The sequence below is a fragment of the Nymphaea colorata genome, chromosome 3, assembly GCF_008831285.2.
Source record: "Nymphaea colorata isolate Beijing-Zhang1983 chromosome 3, ASM883128v2, whole genome shotgun sequence".
Lineage (NCBI taxonomy): Eukaryota > Viridiplantae > Streptophyta > Magnoliopsida > Nymphaeales > Nymphaeaceae > Nymphaea > Nymphaea colorata.
This window is the reverse complement of record NC_045140.1, coordinates 23,219,815-23,236,279: the sequence shown is the minus strand read 5'-3', so window position 1 is coordinate 23,236,279 and position 16,465 is coordinate 23,219,815. Positions and strand designations below refer to the sequence as shown.

Sequence of the window (16,465 nt, the reverse complement as noted above, 5' to 3'; positions counted from 1 at the left end):
TGTAAATTCTATTAGCTGTTTATGGTGACACTGAAATAAAATTTGCAGCTGGTCTTGTGGCAGAAATTACAAACACCACATCGATATTATCTTTGGCTGAACTCGTATTGCACTTCTACTTTGATGCCCATACAGTTTGAGTTTACCTCATTTTTGAAGAGAAAGACAAATACCTTGGTGGATGAAGTGCGCCAAGGAAACTTTTCTTGAATGGTCTTCTCAGGATTTCATTTTATGAATTAATGAGAACAGCAATATAATGTCTAACCAAAACCCACACGCACATTGGAAGAGCTTCATCTATTCAGATATACAGCCCATTTATAGAAATGTTCGAGCTTTTACAATGAATTCACAGTGCAGAGATCCAATAGATGCTACCCGTCATTGATCCTATTGACAGATAGACCTGGTCTCTTGTGTCAGTTGCAGACACCCTTTCATGCATTTCCAGGCAACATGACTCCTGCCACAACATCTTTTCAGAACGAGAGACAGAAGAAACAAATTAAAGTCTTCCCAAAGCATTAATGTGAAGATTGGATAAATGTGGACAATGATGTTGATATAAATGCTAAATAAAACAATGCAACAATTCATCCTTCAATTTTGTGCAGTGATGTGCAGCAACAATTACAGAATGTTGGTATCCAAAGTCCAGACTTTGGATGACGACATTTGTTACTTAAGAAGGAATTCTTAAGTTCTTTATGTGATTTAATAAGCCCATTGTGCAGATGTGCTTTTGGCGAAGTCATTTCTTCCAGGTAACAGAAGTAATATTTACGAAGGCTGAACATTGTTTACCCTGAGAGAAACAAGCGTGTAAGAACAAGTAACACAAGGTAAATTGACAGATCTACTGCGATCCTGTATCAACTTGATGCTTACCCACACCAACAGAGCCTTCTACATACAAATTCTCAGAGCTCAAGATACGGTTCGACTGAGACTTTCAACTTGATTGAAGTCTATATATTTTTTTTATTCCAACAACTGTGGAAGTTTATGTTCAAAATGAGATGTCTCTGCTATTTACTGAATATTTGCTCTTCCAAGTTCCAATTCTTATTGTCAGTAAACTACATATCGTTTTTTTTTTTTACCTTCTTTTTCTCTCGATAGCAGATAAACCACTCTTGAATCGGGAGACCTGGCCACGTTGGTTTCATTTGTTATACCTGCAGTCGCCTCCCTAACAATGTAACTTTTGAGGTGAAGGCCTTTGAATCCCAGAGCCTTACCGAGGCAAAAGCATGACACAGATCGGTCCTACAAGAAACCAGAATTAGGCTTGAATCCATGACCAACGTCGTAAAGCTAAGGTGATCCTCTTTAGTTGTGCTTACATTCACCTTCAGCATATGTATTTGAGAATATGTAGGTTAATTATGCATTCCCGCATTTGCCTTAAGACATACATGTGTCCATCTTCTATGGGGATGTCTGGATGACACTCCAAAACAAGGTTTTGGAGGTAAAACCTGGTTTTGCCTTCAAACCCAAGTTTTTGGAGTGATTGGATGTCATCAATTTTGATAAAACATGGTTTTGTAAAAAGGAATGACAAACCTAACTCTCAAGACCAGGTTTTGGGTGTGTCACCCAAACAGAAAAACAAGATTTTTAAAACTCACTAAAAAACTTGGTTTTCACAAAATAAAGTTTCCATAAAACTGGGTTAAGTGAGATTGTCATCCAAACGCCACCGTAGATTTTTCCGCACTGCATCCTTATTCCATCTTTAGCCGCAGCATCTCTCATGGGTGCAGCTGCAAGAATCCAAGGGTAGCACAGCATATCTGATGCAAATAGCCCAAGCAATAACCGTACATGCTCGTGTCAACACAAGTACACAGTATGCAGAAGATACACCGATAGAGAACCACCTTTTCTGTCAACTGACAGGAATCATTGATATCCCTTAAAAACGAAGCAGAAACAAGTTTCTTCTTTCTTTTCTCGGGTAGGCAACAGGCAGACGGCAGAAAATAGAAAAAAGAACTATGTCCTGGTCACATCTCATATTCGCAGAAAGTCATCAATTTTCTAGTGGTACAATAAAGAACAACGGAAAATGGGGATTCTGTGACAGATAAGAGATCAGTTAGTCAAGTGTGTGCAAGAAAAATTAAAGACTTGCTTTACACAAAACACATGATTGGTGCCTTCCCTTTACTCAGCAATCATGGAAAGATCCTAACCTGGGAACAGTCCACGAGTCCGCATTGTTTTTGCCAGGACATGCTAGAAAATAGAAAAATTCAACACCTTCAGCATCTTTTCCCCAACCGTCCTGTTTGATTCCGAGTCCCTAACTAGTAGTTCGAAAATTCTCATCGTATCTTATATGAAATGTTTGAAAGAGCCTACGTATAACTTCGGATCATTTTGAAATTCATCCTTATCCGAAAAATGAATCTCTAAAGAGAAACTATGGCAAAAGAAAAAAATCATACTGAATTTATCCTTCTACTAAAGCTCCTCGGAAGTTCAGATTCCTCCGGTAAAATGGTAAAGTCATTTGACGCATCATAGATCTGAAAAATTCTAATGACAACAAAGCATGTGTTTTTTTCTTAGCTGGGAAAACAGCTCTATTTGAAAAAGAAAAAAATGTTCTGCTTCCACTTGTGCCAAATCTGGCCAAGTTAACAACAGATCAACTTGATACGACTTAAATTTTTCTTTTATTCTCAAAGATACAAAAATTCCAGTGTTTAATCGGTAAAAATGAGCTTTGGTTCCTGCACCAAATGAAGAGCAGCAAATTTCAGTGTTTTTCTCATCTCAGAATAGCAAAAGGGACAGACATGCAGGAGCTTTAACTAGCCACAGCATATGAGAAGCCAAAGGAAATGGAATAGTCACATTGCAGTGATGATTAAATTGGAATTGGTTGATCCATTGTGAAGCATATCTAATACAAAAACTGCAAACACATCATTATATCTAATTCTGCTTTAGTCTGAGGGAACAACGAAACAACACCATCGGGCATCGACAAACACTGATTACAAGATATTATACCTGTATACTATAGCACCGTCAAACTTTAAAAAGGTGCAGTATCCGACGATTCACTAAAAATCTTTTCCTATTGCTGCCTCACGCAATCACGTGCACAGCATCTACAAGCTCCAGTTGCAACATAATGCAGCAGTTCATAGTAATGCAAGGAAGCCCGTCCTGCTTCATTTTCCAATAAGAAATAGTAAATCTTCTACGTAAACATTTACAAAGAATGGCAGCAGGAAGATAACTCTGCCGAGAGTAATTGTATTTGCGAAGTTTATAAGATCTTGGATCGCTCATCCCCCTTGCTAACCACCAATCAGCAAGACTTGTATTAGATCATCTACATACAGGGTAGAGATCGGCCACTTTGGCTCTTCCACTCCAACTTGCTCGAAAATTTTCATGGCAGGATCAGAAACTCAGCTAACATGTTCCTCATTATGCAAATAGTCCTGTCATTCTTCGTGCACATTTTGCATCTCATGTGTACCATCCAAGACATAATGCCATGACGATGTTTATTTATTTACAGTTTAATGGCCAGCGTTCGCTTCTCTGGCCTTTGCAGCTAGTGCATTCCTCACAATTGAGGCTTTCTTCTCAATCAAACACTCCTCCAAACTAGCGTCCCTATAGTACTGAGAACTCTGGTCATGAATCGCGTAGTCCTCAACGCCATCCGACAATGCAGAGTAATCCTCTCTCATCAACAACACATTGTGAAGGATGGCGCATGCGCCAATACAGGCCACGCTCATTCTCATCTCCTCGTCTATCGGCCGGCTCAGAATGCCCCAATTCCGGAGGCTCGCGATCGTCCGGAGCGCCGGCAAGCGCATCCGGTAATGCAATTCGTTGAAGTGCTCCTCACAAGAGGCCGGAGCAGGGTCGATATACGGCACCATCAGCCAGGGCAAAAGCGGGTACCCGCCGTCCCCGACAATGTATGGCCTGACGGTGACGCTTTTAAGGAAGATTGTAGGTGAATTCAGGAGGACGCCCTCCTCAACATCCTTATAGAGAGTGGATGATCTCAAAACCCTAGCATCCCCTTTGTCGCCGCTGAAACCGGTAGCGATGCTGAGGATCCTGGATGAAGAGTCAACAACGATCTGTGCTACCACGCTGTCAGCCTCCTCCGAAGAGTCGCAGGGGGGGCGAAGGACGGAGAATCGTGTACAATCCACGGCACCCGAGCAATTAGGAAGGCCCGAGCGCGCGTGGAAACCGGCAATGACGGACTCGAGCTGTGCCGACGGAGGAAACGCAGCCCAGAAGCGGAAATTAGTGCAGAGGACCCGGCAGAGTTGCTTCGTGCAGAACCTCGCGGCGGTCTCCGCGACACCGAAGCGGCGAGAGACGTCGGCGTAAGTTGAACCAGTGGCGAGGCGGAATAGGGCGACTCCAAGGCGGGTGCCAGGAGAGAGGTTGAGGCCGGCGCCAACGGGATCGCGGCAGTCGAGAAGGGGCTCTAGGGTGCCGGAAAGCCACTCGAAGGTGGACGGCCTCATACGGAAGCACGCCTTGTAGGTGGAAGATTCCGGCAAGCCAGATGACGGAATGGTGGTGGAGATTCTCTCCCCGTGGTCTTGGTCATCATCGCCGCCGTCGTCGAAATCGAGCCGTCGGCGTTTCCGAGGAGGAGGGGAATCAGAGAGGAGGGAGACGGAGGCGGCGACCTCAGAGGAGGTGAGGAGGTGGAGGAAGAGAGAGAATATGGAGGAGGAGCGGTGGTGGTGGCGATGGGAGAAGGAGAAGGGGAGGTCGTCGGAGGAGAGGAGGAGAACGACGACGAGGGCGATTTGGGAAACAATTGTTGACAGCAGCCCTGCTCTCACCTGCCCCTCCATTCTTTCTCCCACGCTCTCTCTCTCTCCCCCTCTGCGCGCAAATGGTGGTCGTCTCGCCACTTGGGCCGGCGGAGAAAACCGCAAAGGACGTTGACGTCCCTATAATTTGTGCCAAAGCACCCTAAGGTGCCTCGAGTCAGGAAAAATAACTCTTCAGTCTCTGGTTGTTCTCGGTTACAATATGGTTACGCAAAAAACAAGTCCTTCCTTTAGGTTTCAATTACAAAGAATTGGCAAGCCGATTTAAGGTAAGCACATATCTCAATGCAAATGAAATTCAGCAATATAGGATCCGATAAGGCTAACTTTGAATACTAAACTCTTCTTCGATCAGCAAGCACTCAACTCTTGGATCTTTAATACTAAAATGTCTTACGCATAGGCCCGAATTCGATCGGCAGCTTGAGTGCTACGGGTCATCTAATGAATCGATTTGATGTGACGTTAGTGTGTGGCAGAGAATCTTATACCAAAACCCACGGCTTACTGAAAACCTCATTCTTTAAGATCCACAAGTTACAACTTTCCATCACAAAAAGGGTTTGATCAGAGGAATCTGATTTCAGGAATGTAGACTGCTGAGTATCCAGAGATCACAATCTCAAGCAAATCAAAAGCTGCCTGTGAAATTCCATCAACTCGGACGCCAATGGGAAGGTGCCTGAATCAAGTCGGCAAAATTGCGACTCCCATTTACCAAGTTTTAAGATTCCCCTACCTGAAAAATTTAACATTAAGAAGGATCTCATGGTGAATTAAAGATGAAGCCCAAGACACATTCCTCGGAGAATTGTTTCCTGCAATGCTTTTTACAGGAGAGTTTTCTTCGATTTAAATTGTGGGAAGGGATTACCGGGAATCGCGTTGTTGACCTCTCAATCATTTCTATGCTGACCCGTCGGACTCGAGGTTACCAAGAAAAATGAAGAATTGAAAATGATGCGGAAATTTATAAAATAAATGAAATGGAGAAGATCTTGAAAAGATCTGCCTAAAGAAGAAAGGAGGAGGAGGGGAGCAGGCAGTTCCTTCGCCTGCCTCCGTTTTCCGATGCGGAGTCGTCATGGCGGAGATCTACGCCTCCCCGCCTACCCATTCTCCTCCGCCGTCCGCCGACGACGTCGGCTCTCTCTTCCACCGCCACCACCAACAGACGCTGGGTTCCGGTTTCGCGGCTTCTCCACCGCCAAAGCTGGAGGAGCTCTCCGGAACCACCAGTGCGGGAATCGTCCCTCAAGCAGCGTGGGACTCCTTTTGGATCAGAAATGCTCTACCGGGGTCCAGTCACCGGAGGGAAATCCGACAACACGACGGCGATAGCGTCGGAGAGGGAACTGGCGTGGCGGGGGATGTGGGGTCATCTAGGACGGGTTGTAGGGTTTTCGCGGGAGGAGCAGTGGCGGAGGGCGGTGATGCGATCGGTCTTGGGGAGCTAGGGTGGGAAGGGACGGCGATGGAGAGGAGGAAGGAGTCGGAGGTGGACGAGTTGGAGTTCGGGAGTGAGGTAAAAGGATCTCGGTTGTTCCTGAATTCCTTTTTTGAGGAAATTTTTGGTTTGAGATTTATGGGTGGATTTTATGGGGAGTAGGAAGCGCAGGAAGCCCCGGAAGAGTTGGCGAAGCCGCCGCCTTCTCGAACATCTTCGAAAAGGAGTAGAGCTGCCGAAGTTCACAATTTATCTGAGAAGGTCGAAATCTGTCTGTATTTTCTTGTGTTTCTCCTATATGTTCGAGTCGTTTTCCTCTTTTCTCTTTTCGAATGTTAGTTTTTGTCTCCCAGAGGAGGAGACGCAGGATCAATGAGAAGATGAAAGCCCTGCAAAAGCTTATTCCTAACGCTAACAAGGTATGCTCAAATGATCAGTTACCATTTATTTTCTTCTATGTGGTTGTTTTTCTGCTTGAACGTCTAGATGGGGATCTTGTTTGTGGGTATTGCAGACTGACAAGGCATCGATGTTAGATGAAGCCATCGAGTATCTCAAGCAGCTTCAGCTTCAAGTACAAGTGAGTTCATTTCTGTTTTTCATGCTAACAAGCGAGTGTCTAGCGAATAGCCAGTATCATCTGTACCAATGAATTCGATCGTCTTCGTAGACATGGGCGTCTTGTTGATGACAGATGGGGTTCAAGTTACATGAAGTTGTTGGACTTCTCATGCAAAGACCATAAAATTGTTCTTTTCTTGGTTCCACTCTCAATGCTACTTGAGGAGTATTTACCGCTTATATTCCAACATTATTTTAGCATTATAAACAGGATTTATGGAAATTATGGTCCGTTATGAGTTCTATTTGTTTATGCCGTGTCTGACTTGCTGCATTACGTTTATCACTATGCAACAATGCTTTTCTGTTGTTCATTATCTCTCTGAAAATTAGTGATGCTTGATCATCTATTAGTTTTTCATGCATGCTGTTGTCAGGCGCATTCTGCCGTCACTTGACTGCCTGACAACAGATCATAAGATGTCCGAAGAACGCAGAAACACTTGATTCAACTCCGCTGATCCTTGGGTCATACAGCTTGGAGCTGCTATCAGTTCAAGTGTCTGTACTACCATGTTTGGCTTAATTTGTACAATGTCGGATCCCTAACTGTGGATATGGTTTTATCTTTTCAATGAAAATGACATTCGAAGAATGATCACTTGTTCTGCAATTTGCATGAAAGTTTCTGTCCTTGTCTTGGAATGTGGTTCGATATTTTCTTTCAATGGTAGCCTGTGAGGTGAAGCTACCGCAGATTGTAATATAAAAATACTTAAACATGGAGTACCTGTAGGGATTTTGAGGTTCATATATGTCATCCATGCTTTCCCATCTGAAACTGCAAATTGACCACCAATGTCAAGTGTGTGTGCGGTATTTCAGTTAAAGCTTTTCCAAGTATGCATAAACATATTCAGCCGGAAGCATTAATTCCTTTCTTGTGTTCCTGAGCTAATAGATTTCCTTTTTTCCCATTGGGATTTTATTTGCATTTCCTGGCTTCGAAGTTCTATTTTGGAGTTGCTTACATGTAGGGAGGCATTTTGCCTCTTGCATGCTTATCGTCAATGCTTGTACCAATGCAATCCTTTCGTGATTGGTTGTTTATTATTCCTTTTGTATACCTGAATAATAATAGACATTTTCTTATGTATTTTCTATCTGATTGTCTGCTTTCACCACTTCTTAGGTGACGTGTGGTCTTTCTTCTGACTTCTGATACCATGTTTCTCATCGTACTACATTCACAGGGGCCTATCCGTGATGCAGTCATTAAGTCATTATACTTTATATGCAAACCTTTGTATTTTGACCTGTGTTAGGACATTTGTTTGGAGGATGATATTGGGAGACTTCAGAGAGGAGATTGACATTGAGGTTTTATTCAGCATTGTGAATAAATAAACTTTATTTGCTCTTTCTGCATCTAAAGTCAGTTTGGAATTTAATTTAATTTGGAACTTAGCCATCTGAAGCTAATGTATGCAAAAAAAGCAATTATCTACATTTTTAAACCGGTTTACTAGCAGACTGATCCTCCATCGCTGCTCCAGTGTGTTGACTGTACAGTTACATTTGATATTGCTAAATCCTGAATCTGCTGCCATATATTCGTACATACTTTGCAAAATTAAATATTAGAATGTTTTCTTGGTAGGATGTGCAATACAAAAGTCAAGAAGGCTGAGTTGGTGCTTACTTTTAATAATTCGCCTAGTTATTTTCCTCTGCTGTGCATGTGTCCGTCTCTCTGCTTGCTTGCATGCACTACATGATCCATTTTTCTCTTAACTTTGACTTCCTATCTCCTTCCCTTTTTACCCCTGCACAGATGCTGTCCATGAGAAATGGACTATCTCTACCTTCCATGTATATGCCTCAAGAAGTGCAGCTAATGCAGATGCCACAAGTGGCCATTAACCTTGGGGCAACGGAGAGCTCATTGCCCATGAATATGGGCATCAGATTGCCCCCTGAGGGTGAAGCCAATGTGCACAAATCAATCAATCTTTCACCTCAGTGTGCACCTTCTATTCAACCAACAGGGATGCCTAATGTAGCTAACGCTGTTTCCAATTCAGAGACTGCATTTGGCCTGGACGCATCACAGGGTCATCTCAAACAATATCAATTCCCTACAGCTACTTCAGATGTGAGTAGTGTTTGCTGCATACCTCTATTTCCTTAAAGCTTAATGAGGAAGGACCATTTACTTGTGTTCCTTGGTGAAGGAAATGTACAGGGCTAACATTTTACCACAACAACTAGATATTATTCAGTGTACAAGAACAGCAGGTGGGGAGAACTATCATCCTAATTTTTTTACTTTGCCACAACTTGAATTTCTCATCTAAGCTCATTCCTGGTGAAATGACTAGTAAAGCATAAAAATTGTCGGTGCAGCTGCGATACCTGTAGACAGACAACCCATGTTGGATGGAACAAATTCTCTAGAAGCGTGCTTGTTGAATAGACACGAATCTCTGCAACCAAAGGATGTAAATAGCCAACTTGCCTTCCAACGGCCTCATGAGTAAGTGACTGCACTTTAACCCTTTTCTGTCCCTGTTGAGGACTCTCTATCTAATCTCCTCGTTGGGTCTTGCAATTAGTGCAGGCTAAAGACAAGGAGCGCAACCGCCGAAGAGAAAAAGAAGGAAATGCGAGAACTTTGAGTGCTGAAGAGCAAATCTCAGGAACCTTTGGCTGTCGCAACTTGCCGTTAGGACGGTTAGCCGACCAACGTGTAAGCAATTGTTGTATTTTTCTTGCCTGGACTGGCCGACGATATCCACCAAAATGCTTCTCTTCTCTTGTTAGATAACTCCGCGCTGTGCAATTTCCTTACCCCCGACAGAAGCCTTTTACAATACTATGCCTTAGCTGAGTGGAGTGTTTCTGTTTGGTTTTTTCTTGTTTTCTGATGCCGATTACCTCTGTGTATACCTAGTGAAACGGTTTTGGTGCTGGAAAACGTGAAGGTGTCGTTTGTGTTGCCTGTGATTTTTAGACGCAAAGCTGCAAATATCGGCTTCAATCTCAGCTTTAAAAAACCCCCTCGAGGATATATGGCGTTTGGGCTGACGCGTTTTGGTTCCGTTCTGATTGTTAAAAAACTTTCGATTTTTAATATATCAGCTGATACGGGTCGATACAATATCTTTAAGCCAATAGATACAAATTTTTCAGCATAACTTGAAGCTGTCAACAGGAGGACAAGCTATGCGAACAAGACTCTAGTTAGGTGTTGATCTAGAAGGTTCTGCAGCATGGACAGAGTTTTATGATCCATATCCGAGGCTAAGGCGTATAACAACAATCTACGACCACAGCAAGCTAGCCAAAATAATTCGGTTTTCACAAACTTTTCCATTACAGAGATGAAACCAATATCCATGCTAACGACGACCGGCTGAGGTAAAAAATTCATGCATCCAGTATCCGTCCCGTGGGCTAGTTGGACTACAGTAGAAGCACTACACTGTGGACAGGAGTATCGTTCCCCACTCCAACCAAGTCTCTTCAAGATGTCCCCCGTTATCCAAATCTTATTTCGAGTCAAATTAAGTAGGTATCCAGAGAGCTGAATCCATTTCAAACCTCCCCGCCCAGACCCATCTGGCTTTGTGAGAATCATACATATAAACCTGTCATCCACTTGTATCCAAGATGAAGAGAAAACTAGACAGTCGTAAATTGAGAAGCAAAACAACCAATTCATTATTTTGCCAGCCAAACCCAATCTCGTTGAGCATCATCCACAAATGGAAGAGTTAATCTTGACACACGTAATAAAGGCCCTTTATTTTCCCAGGAATTTCATGATCTTGGTGTTCCAGAACCAAAAGTTCATCTCTTCTTGCATACATTACACAAGGGCAGTAAAAATATATATATATGTAGCAGTTTACCAGTAGCAGGAAAAAGGAAACAACAAGCCAAATTCGTCAAGCACCCAAGAAATCGACTTCAGACCTAAGAAAGCAAGCAACTACTAAATACAGAGCAAGCGATATGAATCTGGGACTGCCTTGCCACTAATTTTCCTGAAACCAGCCTTGATCTCCGTAGCTGAAAAGCTCGAGAGCCTGTTGGAATAAAAGAACAAAAACCTTGCTTCAATACATGCTTGGACAGTGGAAGTCGCGAATACAATTGGAAACAAGAGCATGATCAGCAGTGACCTGTAAGTTTTACCTCTCCAGAGCTAAAGCGGCATCGGTTGACGATGTCAATACATCTGCAAAAATGATCATATAATGGATTTATTTTCTAATTTTCTCTCCCGAGTTCTACCTTTGAGTTTCTTCTATCTTAACCATAAGGTTGCCATCAAATCTCGTCCATGTGCATCAAAACTGTCAACTGCATCGGTTGACAACGTCAATATTCTGAAACACCGGGATTGAGAAAAAGATAATTAGCAGCTTCACTGCTTGCTTTTTTTGGGGTTTGATTGATGTCCATACAAACTTTTCGTTCGAAAGAACTTTCTCTTGAGGTGCCATTGAATCTCAATTTCACATACGCCAAGCAATGCCAGGTAGCATTAACCAGCTTTTCATGCACCTTAGATAACTTCACTAAGGAGCGGTAGGCTCTGAAAGAGGTGGAACTTCACTAAGGAGCGGTAGGCTCTGAAAGAGGCGGGACCAAATCATTTAATTCGATGAAGTCCCCTTCTAAAATTGCACGCAGCAAGTCTTCATCACTTAAACAATCATTATCACTTGAACAGTGAAGTGCACTAAAGCCTTCATCCGACTGCACAAGGGAAACAGTGACTGTAAGTAAAAGATTATGGCAGTCAACAAATTCAAATAAATCAGCCAGGAATATACTTGTATGCTCAGAGTAATTTCTTCTATTTTTTATTTACAAAACTTAGGTTTAACATTTCAGATAATTCAGGAAGCTATTTGATCTTGTGAACACCACCAACTTCAAGGACGAAGAAAAGCTTGTCTCAAATCCAAGGAATGAAGTTTTCAACCTTTCATTCAAGAAAACTATGTGGACGAAGGCCTAACGGATAGCACATCACCAGACCAAGTTAAAATGAACGTAAGGGCAAGAACCACTCTTGAATAGACAGACGACCAAGACTTAACAGGGAAGGGAAAATATGAAACAACAGTATAAGATTCACCGTAAACCATCTAGAATTCTGTTTTATGAGTTTACCATTTCATGATGCAAAGATACATCTGGTGGCTGCAGAACAAGACCTTCCAACTCTTCTTCCTCATCTAACATTTCCATCAGAATCTTTTGAAGCTCATCACCCTCTGAAACTGTGTCTTCTTGAACATTAATTTCTGCAATGGAAGATATTGCTGTTCCATCATCCTGTTCAGCAACCTCATATTTGTCACAGGGCTGCCCATCACTTTCTGGTCTTTGTCTTCCAAAATGTGGATCTAAAAACATTCGGTAAATGGCAAAAGAATCCTGAAATTTCACAGAGAAAAATGAATTTGTGAACAAAGTATAACCTCAAGAAACAATATAAAAATTAGAAACATTAACAAAAATCACATAGAAGCAACAAGCTGGAAAACTTCACTTGGTCAATGAATCAAGAAAAAGGTATCGTGTCCATATTCACCACAGTTTTCCTGGGGGAATGAAAACAGTAGGCATAGCAGCAAGTGAAGACAGTTGCCACATACTTGAAAACCACAAGGAACTTGGTTTCTCAGATACATAACGTTGTGCACAGGTGAATACATTACTTGTGCTCAATACATGAATCTTTCCTACCTGTGTTGTTAAATTTTGATTGATTTGCCAGTTCTGCACATAAAAATGCAAGCAAAATTCAAAGGAAAGCATTTCACAAGACTCAAACAACAAAATCTTATCAGCAACAGGAATTCAAAGGAAAGTATTTTAGAAGATCCAACAAGAAAATTTTATCAATAACAGGAAGTATTGACATATAACTTTAAGAGGAAGTGCAGACAATAGCAGAAGATTGTTTCTCTAGCTTTCAGGAAAAGATTGAATGTTGAGTATGCACCAACTTCTGCATGTCTTCCATGCCAATATTAATGGTTTCTTCAGTCAAGTCATTAATCTCCAATTTTAGGCATTTCAAAGAACCAGAGACCAAAATATGCAGGCAGCCAAATCATTTTACAATGAACTTGCAAGACCTATGAGCATTAAATTGTTCAAAGAAAAAGTGTGGCATGTTAGAACGGAAGAACTTGAAAGGTCAATAACAAGGGAATAGAAAAACCCAATACCAGGAAGTAAGTAGTATATAATAACTTTGAAAGCATAGTTGGAAATTCCTTCACCTATTTGGTCGCAAAAGCCTGAGCACACAAAGTTTCTTCGCTAGTTAGCTGCCAAAAGCCCAAGCCTATTACGCACTAACTTCTATTCTTCTTGCGTGGGCAATATTACGTTCCATTAATCTTCACATTCATTCTTGCACCAGTTAAATCAAGCATCTAAAAGGCACATATTCAGTTAATAACCCAAAGTACATACACCACCAAATCATTTCACAAAGCACTTGCAAGGCAATGAGTTCATGGACGCTATCAACCTTGTGCAGAAAAGCTTCCAAAGACAAAAGAACAGATGAAAAGTTAACGTAATTTAAGCAAACATTCCATTCAAATATAGGTGATAATTGGCGATATTTGCTGAAGCATAACTACGTTCGTCTAACTTCCAAGGAAATATGTCAACCCAATCAAGGCTGTGATCTAGCATATTTTGGTGCTTCTTCATCATTTCATCAGCACATAAAATGCACCGATTTTCTATTGAGCTAATCCCAACTAAGACCAAGGCCAATCTCTACATCATAATATCCCATATATAAGATATTTGTTACCCATGACATGATAGGTCTAGCCAAATCATCCCAGATGCCTGAATTGAAATCTATCGCTACCCTAAAAAGGAAAGTTGCTTATAAGACCATAAAAGATCATGCAATAACATATCAATTAAACAGATGACCACAACGACTGCCGATGCACTTAGCACCGTGATCAACCCACCTCTCATAGGTCACATAACCTGATCGCACTGAAGAAGAGAGAAACGGGAACCAACTACTGGCTTAGTTTCCCAGTTTAGCATTTTTCACGTAAATCGAAAAGGCTTCAAAATTACAAGAAATTTAGCCTATATTTAGCTCAGTACAGATAGTTAACCAGTGGTGTTGACGCCCTGTGAACAATTAATGTGAGAAATAATGAGAAAACTTGCTTCACAGTAATAGATGCAAACCTAAGAAACAATACCATTTTCCTTGTAAATTTTCTATTTCCAATTACGAACCGTAAAGCAACCTACAGAACCTCAACCCAATATCTGCTTTTGACTTTTAATATTACAGATAGGTTAACAGACCGTAAGATAAGAAACGAGAAGCAAGCGAAAGTAATCACCACGGCCCCGATAAACCATGTAGCATAAACCAAAAGCAATCGATCAAAGATAAGATTCACCACGACGAGTACTACAGACACCAGAACAACAAAAGTTCCAACCGTGAATCAACAGCTTCAGCACAAATGCTCCAGGAATCCCTTACCTTGTTCGTCGCAGAGTGATCACCACCGCCAACGAGCACGTACTCGTTCATCATCCATTCAGTCTTCTCGGAGAAAAGTGGCTTCCCACGGTAAAAAGCCAGCGTCCTCTTCATTCCCACGACCCCCTCCTTCGCCGAGACAACAGGCTCATCCCTCCCTACGGTCTTCCAGACTCCGCTGTCCGTCGCCCGGCTCCTCCGACCGTCCCTCCTTCCCCTGGCCGAGAAAAAGAACCACTGGTCTTTTCCGGTCGCGAGCCCGGCTTCAGCCGGCAGGTCCGCGGGATCGAAGCGGAAGACATCGACCTCCCTAATCAATTCCACAGCCGATCGCGAGCAAGATGACTTGGAGGAGGATACCTTGTTTCTGAGGTAGTGACAGACGAGCTCTTCCTCCGTGGGATGGAACCGGAAGCCGGTAGGGAGGAACTTCACTTCCTCCATGGATTGGGGGATCGAGATTCGGACCCCAGGACGATGCAGATCAGGAATTTCATGCCGTCGCATCCAAAACCTCAGCCCTAAATTTTCCACTTCTTCCCTTTCTCTAACCCTAATTTCCTCCCGTCTCAATCTCTCTCTCTCTCTCTCTCTTCGATCCCCTCCCGACTGCAAAGCAAGACGAACCACTTCAATCGGTCAGTCGCCTTTTTAAAAGAGCAGTCGGCAGTCGTCGCTTATTTAACTAATCATTTTAATTAAGAGATTAACGCTAATCAATTAAGATTAGGAGAGTGGCTTGGGGTGGTCATGGAGCTGTCCAGCGTCTTCCACAAGCCTCAAGTGCAATTACGCTTTTACCCTCTTTTGAGTGCTCATTGCCACTCGGTTTTAATACGTGGTATCCGGATCTAGATTTGGATAAATGGTCTAGGATGGACCAATTTTTTGAGTAAGCAGCAAAAACAGATATTCAAACACTCCTGCCACCAAAGTTTTTATACAACAACGGTGTACCTTTCAACTTAAATATCAACTTAAATATGATGCAAAGATATAATGTTCGTTCATGATAATCAAACTAGAGATATGTTTTTTCACGTGCTTCCAATCCGACCAACTACACTATTTGATAGTTCTATACGATCCCTTTGTGAATGTAATGGCACTGATTTGGACGTAGTTGTGGACCCGATCCAAATGGTTGAAGGGTTGGTGAAGAAGCTTGTTGGGGAAGGAGAGGAAAATGAGGATGACTTAGCTGTGAAGATTGTAGTTGTCGCAGTCTTGCCTTGTTTTGTTGACGAGATTTTTGGATTTATCACTTAAAAGTGAATACTTTCTAGCAAAGGGTCAGTCAAAGTATGCATGCAGTCTCTCTCTCTGTCTCTTCTCTCTCTCTCTCTCTTCCTGATGCAGTCTCTCTCTCTCTCTCTCTCTCTTCCTGAGATGTGGATTTTTTTTTCTACCATTTCTTTTCAACCATATATTCTGTCTTTTTTTTTCCTGTGGAACCCAACGCCTAAATTCTTATATATGTAACTGAACTTTTATCTGGCCGACTATCTCAGTGATGATGAAAGGCGAGATCACACCTACGTCCTAAACAATAATCCTTTTAAATGAAACTGAAGAACCGCCCAACTTTAATGGGCTTCTCACACTCTCTCATTTTCTCTCTTTAAATACACCACCTCTTCCTGTTTGAAATGCCGACCAAATGGGAACTGCATGCACTTCTTCATGTAACTATTAATTTCTTAAAGTTAACTTCCCACCTTACTCCATTAATATATTTAGAAACGACTACAAGTGGGTATAATTAAGCAATTTCAAATTTTAGAACAATGAAAAGTGGTTCTTCTACATGGAAAAAATCGTTTTTTGCTATAATTTTCTTATAATTATATGCTGTTTTCGATGGCTCATGCTCTTAATTGCATCTTTGCAAATAGAACAGAGATCCAGTCAGCGCACACTCACCATTGGTAGGCCTGCAACTCCAACTGTGTGGCATATTCTACAACTCGACTTTTTTTTTTCCCCCTAGTGTTGTTAAAATCAATTCCAAACGGCATAGACCAATTTCAATTGAAAACGTTGAAA

The 16,465-nt window shown here is 42.1% G+C and overlaps 3 protein-coding genes across 5 annotated transcripts; 1 reads left to right on the top strand and 2 right to left on the bottom strand.

The window, feature by feature from the left end:
* Positions 1–2,884: 2,884 nt before the first annotated feature.
* On the bottom strand, positions 2,885–4,966 carry LOC116250515 (protein ALP1-like). The gene has a single exon (XM_031624186.2). It carries the CDS (start codon positions 4,866–4,868, stop codon positions 3,552–3,554), a length of 1,317 nt encoding a protein of 438 aa, XP_031480046.1. The 5' UTR covers positions 4,869–4,966; the 3' UTR covers positions 2,885–3,551.
* A 685-nt stretch (positions 4,967–5,651) lies between these two features.
* Positions 5,652–9,861, top strand: LOC116250516 (transcription factor SPATULA). 2 transcript variants are annotated; one of them, XM_031624188.2, is made up of 8 exons: positions 5,652–6,372; positions 6,457–6,555; positions 6,648–6,713; positions 6,809–6,874; positions 8,690–9,010; positions 9,090–9,153; positions 9,262–9,391; positions 9,471–9,861. In XM_031624188.2, exons 1-8 carry the CDS (start codon positions 5,932–5,934, stop codon positions 9,478–9,480), a joined length of 1,197 nt encoding a protein of 398 aa, XP_031480048.1. In that variant the 5' UTR covers positions 5,652–5,931; the 3' UTR covers positions 9,481–9,861. The 2 variants fall into 2 exon arrangements, with proteins under 2 accessions (XP_031480048.1, XP_031480047.1); XM_031624187.2 differs by having other exon boundaries at positions 5,655–6,372; positions 9,476–9,861.
* Positions 9,862–10,637: 776 nt separating this feature from the next.
* On the bottom strand, positions 10,638–15,053 carry LOC116251310 (NAC domain-containing protein 13-like). 2 transcript variants are annotated; one of them, XM_031625497.1, is made up of 4 exons: positions 14,420–15,053; positions 12,043–12,309; positions 11,043–11,622; positions 10,638–10,946 (listed from the first exon to the last, which is right to left on the bottom strand). In XM_031625497.1, exons 1-3 carry the CDS (start codon positions 14,924–14,926, stop codon positions 11,479–11,481), a joined length of 918 nt encoding a protein of 305 aa, XP_031481357.1. In that variant the 5' UTR covers positions 14,927–15,053; the 3' UTR covers positions 10,638–10,946; positions 11,043–11,478. The 2 variants fall into 2 exon arrangements, with proteins under 2 accessions (XP_031481357.1, XP_031481356.1); XM_031625496.1 differs by having other exon boundaries at positions 11,056–11,622.
* Positions 15,054–16,465: the final 1,412 nt, after the last annotated feature.